At 39.0% G+C, this 13,863-nt stretch overlaps 1 protein-coding gene across 1 annotated transcript in view; it reads left to right on the top strand.

Annotated features, from left to right (window-relative positions):
• The window catches only part of TMPRSS7 (transmembrane serine protease 7), a 42,387-nt gene that overhangs the window by 15,964 nt on the left and 12,560 nt on the right, over positions 1 to 13,863 (top strand). Inside the window, exon 10 of the mRNA XM_059922163.1 lies at positions 11,076 to 11,182. Coding sequence (XP_059778146.1) covers positions 11,076 to 11,182 — 107 coding nt within the window. The remainder of the gene's footprint in view (positions 1 to 11,075; positions 11,183 to 13,863) is intronic.

Genomic DNA, 13,863 nt, shown 5'->3' with positions numbered 1-13,863 from the left:
TTATACTTATTTTTTAAATTACAAAAAGAATGTCAGTTAATTTTATAATATTTAAACCTTATTAAAATATATTATCTAGAACATGAAAGTTTGTTGTAATTTCAAGCCTCTGCTCACAAATTAACTGCTTTTTGCAGACTGGGGCTTATTTGTCCAGTTTCTTACTTTGTATTAAAAAGAGCAAAGACATTGTTACAGGATCAAACAATTTATTTTATTATGGTAGAGCTCATTTATTAATTTTTAATTACTTCATCAGCATTATAATGAGAATAATAAAGAAATAATAAATTGAATTAGGCAACATATATTTCAGCTGTATAAGCAAATTGGAGTGTAAATTTATATGAAATACATATGTCTCCCTCTGGCGCTAGACAGGGAGTCCCTGGTTTTGTTTTGTTTTTCAAAATCTCAGTGTGTAACCTATTTTTCTTTCTCCAGCTGTTATATTAATGTGGAGGGAGGTCGCCTTTGCTCTTTCAGCATATACATATGAAATCATTTTTGTGTGGCATAGCAGTTAGATGCAAGTGACAAGCAGTGTCTAGTTTGTATTCATTCAACATATTATTATTAAATGCCTGCTCCGTGTCAGGCAGTATTCTGAACACTGGGATGCATGAGATCTCTCTCTCACACACATGCACACACACACACACACACACACACACACACACACACACAAGCTCTGCTGTCATGGAGTCCTCTATAAAGTAGGGGGAGACAGGTGACAAACAAATAAACAAGTAAAATACATGCAGTGTGTTCCATGATGGTACAATGCTATGGAGAATACAGCTGGGGAGGGGCTCTGTAGCTGAGTGGGGGGGGTGGCGGTGTGAAAGGTAGGAAGTCTGGGATTTGTTGTCTCAAGTAGGATGGTCAGGGAAAGCCTCACTGACGAGGGGACATTTGCATAGAACCTTGAGACACGAGGGAACTAACCTGGTGCATGCTGAAGGTAAGAGTGTTGCAGGCAAAGGGAAGAGCTGAGGCAAAGGCCCCAAGGAGGCAGGAGAGTGCTTGCTGCATGTAGGGTTCGTGCACAGTCCTAACAGTTAAATATTGAAATAATTTTATTATACCCAAATCTCTACCTACTAGTAGGCATCCTTAAATTATTTTTTTATCATTATCCCAAATATTTAAAATATAATTAAGACATAAAGGTTCTGGACTCTTGCTCACTGCCAGATTCTTGGTGCCTTAGGGCAGCAGAAGCTCAGAGCCTCAGATGACTAGCAAGTCTGAAGGTGGGGGAGAGGGGTAGATGGAAAGAGAAGAAAAGAAGCGGTGGGGAAAGAGGAGGGAAAGACATCAAACCTCTGTCTCTTCAACTCTCCAATAAGCAGAGTTGTCTTCTTTACAATATCTAGAACAAGAAAGACCCCATTCCCAGAAGCTCCATCAGGTGTTTGAAAGTCCTTTGAGATAAAACAAATGTTGATCCCATGGGAACTCATAAGATTTAAAAGGAAAATCCCTAAACGTTGCTGTGATTAAGTTTTAGTCAGGGTACAAACAAAAATATCAGATCACTTTCTGTTTCACTGGGTCAAGGGTTAGAAATGCAGAACAATAGGAAATCTTTATAAGGAAAAGAGCATGGGGTGGGGGATGGGAAAGGGGAGACAGGAAACACTGGGGACAGACTTGTGTGATGACACCATTTCCCAGAGGTCAAGGTCCTCTCAGTGAGGAGGTTAAATAAAGCTGTTGCTTTGTTGGAAGGCTTTGAGCAGCCACTGATAGCTGTGTGAGAGCACATTTCTTTTTTTTTTTTTGAAATTTTGAATTTTATTTTATTCATTTTTTTATAGACCAGGTTCTTATTAGTTATCCATTTAAAACATATTAGTGTATACATGTCAATCCCAATCTCCCAAATCATCACACCACCATCCCTCTCCCCCACCACTTTCCCCCCTTGGTGTCCATACGTTTGTTCTCTACATCTGAGTCTCAATTTCTGCCCTGCAAACTGGTTCATCTGTACCATTTTTCTAGGTTCCCCATATATGCGTTAATATACAATATTTGTTTTTCTCTTTCTGACTTACTTCACTCTGTATGATTGTCTCTAGATTCATCCACGTCTCTACAAATGACCCAATTTCGTTCCTTTTTATGGCTAATATTCCATTGTATATATGTACCACAACTTCTTTATCCATTCGTCTGTCGATGGGCATGTAGGTTGCTTCCATGACCTGGCTATTGTAAATAGTGCTGCAATGAACATTGGGGTGCATGTGTCTTTTTGAAATATGGTTTTCTCTGGGTATGTGCCCAGTAGTGGGAAGTTGGGTCATATGGTAATTCTATTTTTAGTTTTTTAAGGAACCTCCATACTGTTCTCCATAGTGGCTCTATCAATTTACATTCCCACCAACAGTGCAAGAGGGCTCTCTTTTCTCCACACCCTCTCCAGCATTTGTTGTTTGTAGATTTTCTGATAATGCCCATTCTAACTGGTGTGAGGTGATACCTCACTGTAGTTTTGATTTGCATTTCTCTAATAACTAGTGATGTTGAGCAGCTTTTCATGAGCTTCTTGGCCATCTGTATGTCTTCTTTGGAGAAATGTCTATTTAGATCTTCTGCCCATTTTTGGATTGGGTTGTTTGTTTCTTTAATATTGAGCTGCATGAGCTGTTTATATATTTTAGAGATTAATCCTTTGTCCGTTGATTCGTTTGCAAATATTTTCTCCCATTGTGAGGGTTGTCTTTTTGTCTTGTTTATGGTTTCCTTTGCTGTGAAAAAGCTTTTAAGTTTCATTAGGTCCCATTTGTTTATTTTTGTTTTTATTTCCATTACTCTAGGAGGTGGATCAAAAAAGATTTATGATCAAAAATCATAAATCAAAAAGATTTATGTCAAAGAGTGTTCTTCCTATGTTTTCCTCTAAGAGTCTTATAGTGTCTGGTCTTACATTTCGGTCTTTAATCCATTTTGAGTTTATTTTTGTGTATGGTGTTAGGGAGTGTTCTAATTTCATTATTTTACATGTAGCTGTCCAGTTTTCCCAGCACCATTTATTGAAGAGACTGTCTTTCTCCATTGTATATCCTTGCCTCCTTTGTCATAGATTAGTTGACCATAGGTGGGTGGGTTTATCTCTGGGCTTTCTGTCTTGTTCCATTGATCTATGTTTCTGTTTTTGTGCTAGTACCATATTGTCTTGATTACTGTAGCTTTGTAGTATAGTCTGAAGTCAGGGAGAATGATTCCTCCGGCTCCGTTTATTTCCCTCAAGACAGCTTTGGCTATTTGGGGTCTTTTGTGTCTCCATACAAATTTTAAGATGATTTGTTCTAGTTCCGTAAAAAATGTCATTGGTAATTTGATAGGGATTGCATTCAATCTGTAGATTGCTTTGGGTAGTATAGTCATTTTTACAATATTGATTCTTCCAATCCAAGAGCATGGTATATCTCTCCATCTGTTGGTATCATCTTTAATTTCTTTCATCAGTGTCTTACAGTTTTCTGCATAGAGGTCTTTTGCCTCCCTAGGTAGGTTTATTTCTAGGTATTTTATTCTTTTTGTTGCAGTGGTAAATGGGAGTGTTTCCATAATTTCTCTTTCAGATTTTTCATCATTAGTGTATAGGAATGCCAGAGATTTCTGTGCATTAATTTTGTATCCTGCAACTTTACCAAATTCATTGATTAGCTCTAGTAGTTTTCTGGTGGCATTTTTAGGATTCTCTATGTACAGTATCATGTCATCTGCAAACAGTGACAGCTTTACTTCTTCTTTTCCAATTTGTATTCCTTTTATTTCTTTTTCTTCTCTGATTGCCATGGCTAGGACTTCCCAAACTATGTTGAATAATAGTGGTGAGACTGGACATCCTTGTTTTGTTCCTGATCTTAGAGGAAATGCTTTCAGTTTTTCACCATTGTGAATGATGTTTGCTGTGGGTTTGTCATATATGGACTTTATTATGTTGAGGTAGGTTCCCTCTATGCCCACTTTCTGGAGAGTTTTTATCATAAATGGGTGTTGAATTTTGTCAAAAGCTTTTTCTGCATCTATTGAGATGATCATATCGTTTTTATTCTTCAATTTGTTAATATGGTGTATCACATTGCTTGATTTGTGTATATTGAAGAATCCTTGCATCCCTGGGATAAATCCCACTTGATCATGGTGTATGATCCTTTTAATGTGCTGTTGGATTCTGTTTGCTAGTATTTTGTTGAGGATTTTTGCATCTATATTCATCAGTGATATTGGTCTGTAATTTTCTTTTTTTGCAGTATCTTTGTCTGGTTTTGGTATCAGGGTGATGGTGGCCTCATAGAATGAGTTTCGGAGTGTTCCTTCCTCTGCAATTTTTTGGAAGAGTTTGAGAAGGTTGGGTGTTAGCTCTTCTCTAAATATCTGATAGAATTCACCTGTGAAGCCATCTGGTCCTGGACTTTTGTTTGTTGGAAGATTTTAAATCACAGTTTCAATTTCATTACTTGTGATTGGTGTGTTCATATTTTCTATTTCTTCCTGGTTCAGTCTTGGAAGGTTATACCTCTCTAAGAATTTGTCCATTTCTTCCAGATTGTCCATTTTATTGGCATAGAGTTGCTTGCAGTAGTCTCTTAGAATGCTTTGTATTTCTGCAGTGTCTGTTGTAACTTCTTTTTCATTTCTAATTTTATTGATTGGAGTCCTCTCCCTCTTTTTCTTGATGAGTCTGGCTAATGGTTTACAAATTTCATTTATCTTCTCAAAGAACCAGCTTTTAGTTTTGTTGATCTTTGCTATTGTTTTCTTTGTTTCTATTTCATTTATTTCTGCTCTGATCTTTATGATTTCTTTCCTTCTGCTAACTTTGGGTTTTGTTCGTTCTTCTTTCTCTAGTTCCTTTAGGTGTAACGTTAGATTGTTTATTTGAGATTTTTCTTGTTTCTTGAGGTAGGCTTGTATAGCTATAAACTTCCCTCTTAGAACTGCTTTTGCTGCATCCCATAGGTTTTGGATCATTGTGTTTTCATTGTCATTTGTCTCTAGGTATTTTTTGATTGCCTCTTTGATTTTTTCAGTGATCTCTTTGTTATTTGTAAGATTGTTTAGCTTCCATGTGTTTGTGCTGTTTACGTTTTTTTCCCTGTAAGTGATTTCTAATCTCATAGCGTTGTGATCAGAAAAGATGCTTGATATGATTTCAGTTTTCTTAAATTTACTGAGGCTTGATTTGTGACCCACGATGTGATCTATCCTGGAGAATGCTCCCTGCGCACTTGAGAAGAATGTGTAATCTGCGGTTATTGGATGGAATATTCTATAAATATCAATTAAATCTATCTGGTCTATTGTGTCATTTAAAGCTTCTGTTTCCTTATTAATTTTCTGTTTGGATGATCTGTCCATTGGTGTAAGTGAGGTGTTAAAAGTCCCCCACTATTATTGTGTTACTGTCGATTTCCTCTTTTGTAGCTGTTAACAGTTGCCTTATGTATTGAGGTGCTCCTATGTTGGGTGCATATATATTTACAATTGTTATATCTTCTTCTTGGATTGATCCCTTGATCATTATGTAGTGTCCTTCTTTGTCTCTTGTAATAGTCTTTATTTTAAAGTCTATTTTATCTGATATGAGAATTGCTACTCCAGCTTTCTTTTGATTTCCATTTACATGGAATATCTTTTTCCATCCCCTCACTTTCAGTCTGTATGTGTCCCTAGGTCTGAAGTGGGTCTCTTGTAGACATCATATATATGGGTCTTGTTTTTGTATCCACTCAGTGAGCCTGTGTCTTTTGGTTGGAGCATTTAATCCATTCACGTTTAAGGTAATTATCATTATGTATGTTCCTATGACCATTTTCTTAATTGTTTTGGGTTTGGTTTTGTAGGTCCTTTTCTTCTCTTGTGTTTCCCACTTAGAGAAGTTCCTTTAGCATTTGTTGTAGAGCTGGTTTGGTGGTGCTGAATGCTTGTCGGTAGCTTTTGCTTGTTGGTAAAGCTTTTGATTTCTCCATCGAATCTGAATGAGATCCTTGCTGGGTATAGTAATCTTGGTTGTAGCTTCTTCCCTTTCATCACTTTAAGTATATCATGTCACTCCCTTGTGGCTTGTAGAGTTTCTGCTGTTAACCTTACGGGAGTTCCCTTGTATGTTATTTGTCGTTTTTCTCTTGCTGCTTTCAATAATTTTTCTTTGTCTTTAATTTTTGCCAGTTTGATTACTATGTGTCTTGGCATGTTTCTCCTTGGGTTTATCCTGTATGGGACTCTCTGTGCTTCCTGGACTTGGGTGGCTATTTCCTTTCCCATGTTAGGGAGGTTTTCTTCTATAATCTCTTCAAATATTTTCTCGGGTCCTTTTTCTCTCTCTTCTCCTTCTGGGAACCCTATAATGTGAATGTTGTTGTGTTCAATATTGTCCCAGAGGTCTCTTAGGCTTTCTTCATTTCTTTTCATTATTTTTTCTTTATTCTGTTCTGCAGCAGTGAATTCCACCATTCTGTCTTCCAGGTCACTTATCCGTTCTTCTGCCTCAATCAATCTTCTGCTATTGATTCCTTCTAGTGTAGTTTTCATTTCAGTTATTGTATTGTTCATCTCTGTTTGTTCTTTAATTCTTCTAGATCTTTGTTAAACATTTCTTGCATCTTCTCGATCTTTGCCTCCATTCTTTTTCCGAGGTCCTGGATCATCTTCACTATCATTATTCTGATTTCTTGTTCTGGAAGGTTGCCCATCTCCACTTCTTTTGGTTGTTTTTCTGGGGTTTTATCTTGTTCCTTCATCTGGTACATAGCCCTCTGCCTTTTCATCTTGTCTATCTTTCTGTGAATGTGGTTTTTGTTCCACAGGCTGCAGGATTGTAGTTCTCCTTGCTTCTGCTGTCTGCCGTCTGGTGGATGAGGCTATCTAAGAGGCTTGTGCAAGCTTCTTGATCAGAGGGACTAGTGTTGGGTAGAGCTGGCTGTTGCTCTGTTGGGCAGAACTCAGTAAAACTTTTTTTTTTTTTTTTTTTTTTTTTTTTTTAGTAAAACTTTAATCCACTTGTCTGCTGATGGGTGGGGCTGGGTACCCTCCCTGTTGGTTGTTTGGCCTGAGGCAACCCAACACTGGAGCCTACCTAGGCTCTTTGGTGGGGCTAATGGTGGACTCTGGGAGGTCTCACCCCAAGGAGTCCTTCCCAGAACTTCTGCCGCCAGTGTCCTTATCCCCGCGGTGTGCCACAGCCACCCCTCACCTCTGCAGGAGACCCTCCAGCACTAGCAGGTAGATCGGGTTCTGTCTCCTATGGGGTCACTGCTCCTTCCCCTAGCTCCCAGTGCCCACACTACTTTCTGTGTGCCCTCCAAGAGTAGAGTCTCTGCTTCTCCCAGTCTCCTGTCAAAGTCCTACAATGAAATCCCGCTAGCCTTCAAAGTCTGATTCTCTAGGAATTCCTCCTCCTATTGCCGGACCCCCAGGTTGGGAAGCCTGATGTGGGGCTCAGAACCGGCACTCCAGTGGGTGGACTTCTGTGGTATAATTGTTCTCCAATTTGTCAGTCACCCACCCAGCAGTTATGGGATTTGATTTTACTGCGGTTGCACCCCTCCTAGTGTCTCATTGTGGCCTCTCCTTTGTCTTTTGAGATCATGTTTCTAAATGGAAATCATGTAAAAAATAACTTGTGACCTGTAAAATATCTTTGCATTTAATAAAAATGACAAAGAACTGGATGACTTAAGTAACAAAAATATTGACTCAAGTCATGATAAAACCTTTTCTACACAAGAGTTAATTCTATCATCCTCAATCCTTCTTAATGACTGGTTTGATTTCCATATCTACTGAAGAGCAATCAATTGCCTTCTCAAACTCACTTCCAGCTGAGTTTTTAAGGTCTTATTTATCTGAGAAGGATTAACTCTTGCTCCCACTTAAAGCTCATCTGATTCTTCTCCTAAGCTCTCCTGTCTGTTCAACAAATGTTTGTTGAATGTCTGCTGCATGTCAGTCACCGTACAGGGATGCCTAGTAGCAAGGTTACCAAAGTCCTTCTCTCACAAAGCTAACAGACTGCAGGGCAGGAAGGAGATATTAAATCAATAAAACCAAAAAAGGACTTTGAGGTTATAATATGTTGTCTACATTTGTTTAGTACTTCAGTGTTTCCAGCACACATAATTTTATTTGCTCTTCAAAACATATCTCTGATGTAGGAGCAATATTTTTGTCGTTTTATAGATAAGGAAACAGAAATGGGAACAAAGCATTTGCCAGAGGCCCCTCCAATAGTAAGTGACCCAGGTAGGATTAAAAGGAATCATGCCCCCTCCATAAATAAATTCAGCAGCCTCTCCTTGTCTGGGCTCCTAAAGATGTTCAGCTTCCCTATCTGTCATAACATTCACTTATCTGAACATTCATCTCCCTCTCTCTTCCTTCTTTTTGTTTTCCAAATAATCAGTTTTGTTTTAGAGCCTTAGAAGAAAAAGTAAAGCAGTCCCTTGAGTTGTTTTATCACAGATGTCATCAGCCCAGCACCGTCCAGTTAGGTCCACCAGACATAAGCAGGGATCACTGTGGGCCATGCAAGTTCACCTTCTCATATCACACAGGAAATAGATGGGATTCCCCAGAAGGGAGCCTCTCTTCCATGCTTCTGCAGCAAGCATATTTGCCAAAGAATTTTCCAGTGCTCATCTGAGGTGGGTTCTTGTGTTGTGTGTACACATGTACACAACCACTGGCAAGTTAGGGGTGACTGAAAGTAAGGCATGTCTTGCATTCTGTTACCATCATTGACTAGAGAAATATTTAAATACAGCAGGTCCAGATCAGAAGAATTCCTCTCCTTACTTGGTTAAAGTTCCCAAAACAAAGGTAAGCATTGGGCAGTGGGAACAGAGAGTACAGAACATAGAGGGAGATAGCGTACTTTGTAGTTTCACGTTTCTCGTTCATTTGTTGAAATAGCTTGCAATACTTTGTGAAACTGCACCTCATCCATCCATTTATCAAGCACGGTAATATCAGTAGAGTCTCTTGGCCAATCTGAACACGAAGTAGAATTGTGTATGATTCTGTGTCAGCAGAATCAGTGTGCAAGGGGACATATTTCCTTTCACTGTGGAGAGGGTTTGTGCTTGGGGTGCCTATAAATCCATTTTGTTTCAGCACTCTGGAACTCAGTGAAAATGCCTAAGCAAGCTTCTTGGTGGAGGATTGCATTGGAATATGTTCCCATGCTATAAAATTTAATTGATTCCTTAAATATATTTACTATCTTTCAGTTCACATATATATATTTTTTTAATGTGAAGAAATAACCAGATGACAAGAGTGAAAAAAATGTGATATGTGTTCTCATGAGCCTTGTGAGTCTTATGGTGAATGAAAGACAATCCTCTTCCTCTGGGGTTCCCGACATGGGTTTCCAGGCAGTGCTGAGAAAAGGGAGGCCTTCAGAGAAATGCAGGACTGGTTTGAGTTTCTGGTCTGCATTGGGAAAGTTGCTTGTCTTTGGTTAGTCTAGGTTTCTTCTTCTATAAGATCGGAATCATACTACCTGCCTAACCATGTTGTTATGTTTAAATCAGAGTCATAAAGTGCCCAATCCATTTCCTCTCAAAGGTAGACTAAGGCGGGAGGGGAACTATATTGAAACACAAGTTAGAAAGAAGCACACCGTACAGCAAAGAAACTATAGCATAAAATATGATGACATAACTGAAAAACCAAATGTCTGTCAGAGCAATAAAAGTCAATGGACAAAATTCATCTATTAAAGGAATAAGACAGTAGGATTGAATTGCAAAGTATTACCTAAAACTTAACTGTATGTTGTTTTTAAAAGACAAAATGAATTTAAAAAGTGATTTAGTAAAGTTGAAAATAAAAGGATGGGCAATATCATACTAGGCATATGTAAACAATCAGAAAGCAGGGATCACAACCTTAATGCCAGACAATGCTGAAATTATGGCATTCAGTGGGAAAAGAAAGGCAATCTGCAGTGATAAAGAGGGCGATCCACATAACGATCTAATTACAATTATTTATGCACCAAAGGATATAGCGTTAATACTCATAAAACCTATATGAAGTACAAAGAGAAATGGAGAGTGCTTCAATAAGAGATTTTCCTTTCTCTTGGCTCATGACAGAGACAGTGGGGGACAATAAATAAGGCTAGGAAGAGTATTAAATCATACAAATAATGAGTTTGGTAATATATATAAACAGAGATTACCCTTTTAAAAAAATGACCTTGGGGCCTTCATAAATTTGATCCCAACAAAATTGTTAGTAAATTAAAAAATTAAAAGCTATACTGCAATAAATAATCTCTTATCTAACTCAGATAGAATTTAAAACCTTGAAAATAGGGAAGCCAAAATTCTGCTCCCTGGAAATGTAAGAACTCTCTCTTAAATAATTCCTGGGCTAAAGTGAAAATTAAAACAAAAATTATGGCATATCAAATGTGATGTATGTGCATGTCATACAATGCCACAACAAGGCCAGTTGCATTGCGTGTGTGTACGTGTGAGTGTGTGTGTGTGTGTACGCGCTCACTTGTGCACGTACCACATAAGTAACTGCTTCCCTTGTTTGATCTCTTCAGAGAAGACGGAGGGATGACTCAGAAACTTCTGAAATACCAAGGTTTAATATGAAGAGGATGCTGATTCATTCCTCCTTTATCTAAAGAATCAGAATAGTGCCTTAAATAAACTGTCATTATTGTCATCTAAGGAGGAAAGTGTGTAAACTTGCTAACAAGTGGGTGTTTTCAAAGTTAAGCTCACTTACTAGGAGGAAACTGAAACCTAGAGGTGAACTAATGTATCTATCTCAGCTCATCACATTGGGGCGTCACAGCTGCTCCTTGAGCACGGGGTGGGCTGGGGGGGCAGCTCACTTCCCTCTCTATCGTGCTCTCCTCTTCAGGTCAGTTTGTTCAGGGGAACTGGTCTACCCGACCAAGGGCCACAGGGCACAAAGAATAAAATGCCCTTAAAATAGCAAGCCCAAGAAATGAGTTCTGAGTAACAAAATCTTAGTCTGAAACATATTCATCAATTGTCATTTTTCTGACTTACGTTTGTTTTTCATAGACTCCCCTATCAACTCTCGGCATAGCACTGAAATTCCATAACTATTCAATAACCAAGAAGAGTATGAAAGGCTGTGACCATGGATGGTGGGAAATTAATGAGCACATGTAAGTGGTTTCCATATGTGAAGAATCTAATGAAAAGCCTCGCCCAGGAGTTCAAAGCCTTGGATTCTTTTCCCCCAGAGAGTTGGCACTTTACTATTTACAGACAGGGGAACTGAGGACTACAGGAGTTAAATAACTTGCTGAAGGTCACTCAGCTCATAAGAGATTAACCCAGGTTTCAAGTCTTTATGGCTCCCAAGTCCCTGTTTCCATCACTGCTCTGTGCTGCTGGGCTATGGATGTACACGCTTCATACTTTACAAAAATAATTGGCAGAAAAACCATTGCAGCCATGGAGGAAAATAGTAAATAGAAGTCCTGATGATTACAAAAGCTAGAAACCATCAGCCAATTCTGTGCAGTAGGAGAAAGAAGCTGAGAGAAATTTAGGCGCCTGGGCTTCCCAAACTGATCTAGAAAGTCCTTACTCTCTCCCTTCATTCATCCTTTAGTTGTTGTTATTGTTTACTTGCTTCTAAAGTTATAATAGGTCTTGTATTAAAAAAAAAAAAAATACAGGATGCCCTGTCTTTGCCAAATAGCTTCTCAGTTTACTTTAAGGAAACTTGTGAAGTTAGCCTGAGGGACTTGTCTGCTAATTCTTTGCTCACTGCTATTCCGTGAATGAAACCTTCCCTTTCTAAATGATTTTCCTGAACAACCTTCTTTGATTTCATTTAGACTCTTAGGTGACTTGCTAAATAGTCATTGATCCTTTTGGAATAGAATCTCCCTGCTTTAATGGCTTTCTTGGATCCATTATTAACATGTGGCCTGTACTCCTTTTGGCAGTATTTTTGAATCAAGGGTCTATTAAGTAAGAGGCAGAAGACCTAGGTTCAAATTGCAGCCTTGTTATTTAGTAGCTACGTTAGCTAGGACAAATTATTTAATCACTTTGATTGTCAGTCTGCAAAATGAGGTAATGAGGTGGGGTTTTTTGGCAAGCATTCAATGAAATGATGCTTACCACACACCAGAACATCTTAGCTATGATTAATAGGATTAATAAGATTGCTAAGGAAATGACATTGGATGCGTAAGTACTATGGAATGTGCCCCAAGGCTTTAAAGATACTGCATTTTGGTATTTAATTAGAGGTCCAGAAAACAAATCTTTACAAATCTATTGTAAGTTTGTATGCTTAAAATAAAGCAGTGCTTTGAAAATGAGATGCTTTTTCCCCCTAAGTAACAACCCCTGCCACCCATGATGTATTGCTGCTAAAATAGGAATAGTTTCCTCCTGCAAATACCAGGAAAGCTCTCTGCCCTAAATACATTCCCTGAAGGGCCAGCTCTTCACTTTGTCTTCTGGGTTGGCTGAAATACTATCAGATTCTTTTGATACTAGTTGTACCCATGGGATTTAAAATGCCAGCCCTTCCCATTATCAGTCCTTTTCATTAGAAAGGCTCTAATTGAACTAATTCCTGGCACCTTGCTGCTAAGGTTAGCCTAAAGGCTTTGGGTCTGTCATGGAGAAGGAAGAAAAAGTAATGCTGACACCAGGAAGCCTAGTGATCCTGAATTCAGAGAACATAGGGTGGGGTATGAGTGCTCAGGGCAACTAGAATGCAGTATACAAACCTGAAGAAATGAACAGCCTTCCTACAAAGCTTTTGTCCAGCAAAGTTCCGGAGGGGAAGGCTGTTGGTGCGTTAGAAAGTGCTAGGGTTTAGTATCCCGTGAACTGTGTCCTAATGCTGCCTCTGCTTACTTGCTATTTGAACTTTAACAAATTACTTCACCTCTTTATGTCTCAGTTTTCTTACCTGTCACGTGTCTGCCCACGTACACTAACACTTGCTGGGTTTCTCCACTCTCTCGCTTTATTTTATTTTCATTTCATAAACCACCACTATGCCCCATTACATACTGTCCCCCTGTAAACTCCAGCCCAAGCATGGTTTCAAAGACCCCTTTCCTCTTGACTCCTCTTTAATGTCGAAGTGAGGCTAATCTTTGCAAGAAAACTCTAGTAAATATTAATGGAGAATTCCAATAAAAACCATGAGATACAGATAACAATCATCATGATTTTGGAATGCAGGCTTCTGATCCCAAGATGACCAACTAGAGCAGACTCTGGCCCCAACAGCTTGACTAGGCTTTCAGGCACCTCTCAGATGCTGGCTTCCGCTTAGCCAGTTGGCCACCCGCAGCTGCTGTCTCTTCCTCGTATCCCAGGAGCTGGTCTATCCGCCCATCAGCTCCTGAACTTCAGCCAATTGCAAAAGATTCGTCCTGAAATATACGTGAATGATTTGAACTGTAAAATGTTAGGTTACCCCTGTGTTCTTCACACTGAATGCCAGCATCTGATCCATGGAACATGTGTGGTTCCCAAATGCTTTGGGGACCTGGAGTGATGGGCATTCACAGATTCCAGTGGAGGACATCCCCCTTCAAGCCTAGTGTCTATTGTTTCCCTTTGAGAATTTCAGCCAACCCACAAGACAGGCCTCCACTTGTCGCCAGAGTAGGCAATTCTTTTTTTGTTAGGCAGTTATTTATGTTCAAAGAAGAGAGAGGACTAAGAGAATTAAACCCGTATTTCTTCTAATTATAAGTATTGGTGAGGAAAGCAACAGGTAACAGATAGTTGGTAGTACTGCTATTTTATTTAGCAGAGGAGAAAATCAAGGGGACAGAAGTGACTCAATGACAATCACTTAGCA

Source organism: Balaenoptera ricei, chromosome 4 (genome assembly GCF_028023285.1).
Source record: "Balaenoptera ricei isolate mBalRic1 chromosome 4, mBalRic1.hap2, whole genome shotgun sequence".
Classification (NCBI taxonomy): domain Eukaryota; kingdom Metazoa; phylum Chordata; class Mammalia; order Artiodactyla; family Balaenopteridae; genus Balaenoptera; species Balaenoptera ricei.
This window is presented reverse-complemented; position numbering and strand designations above follow the sequence as displayed.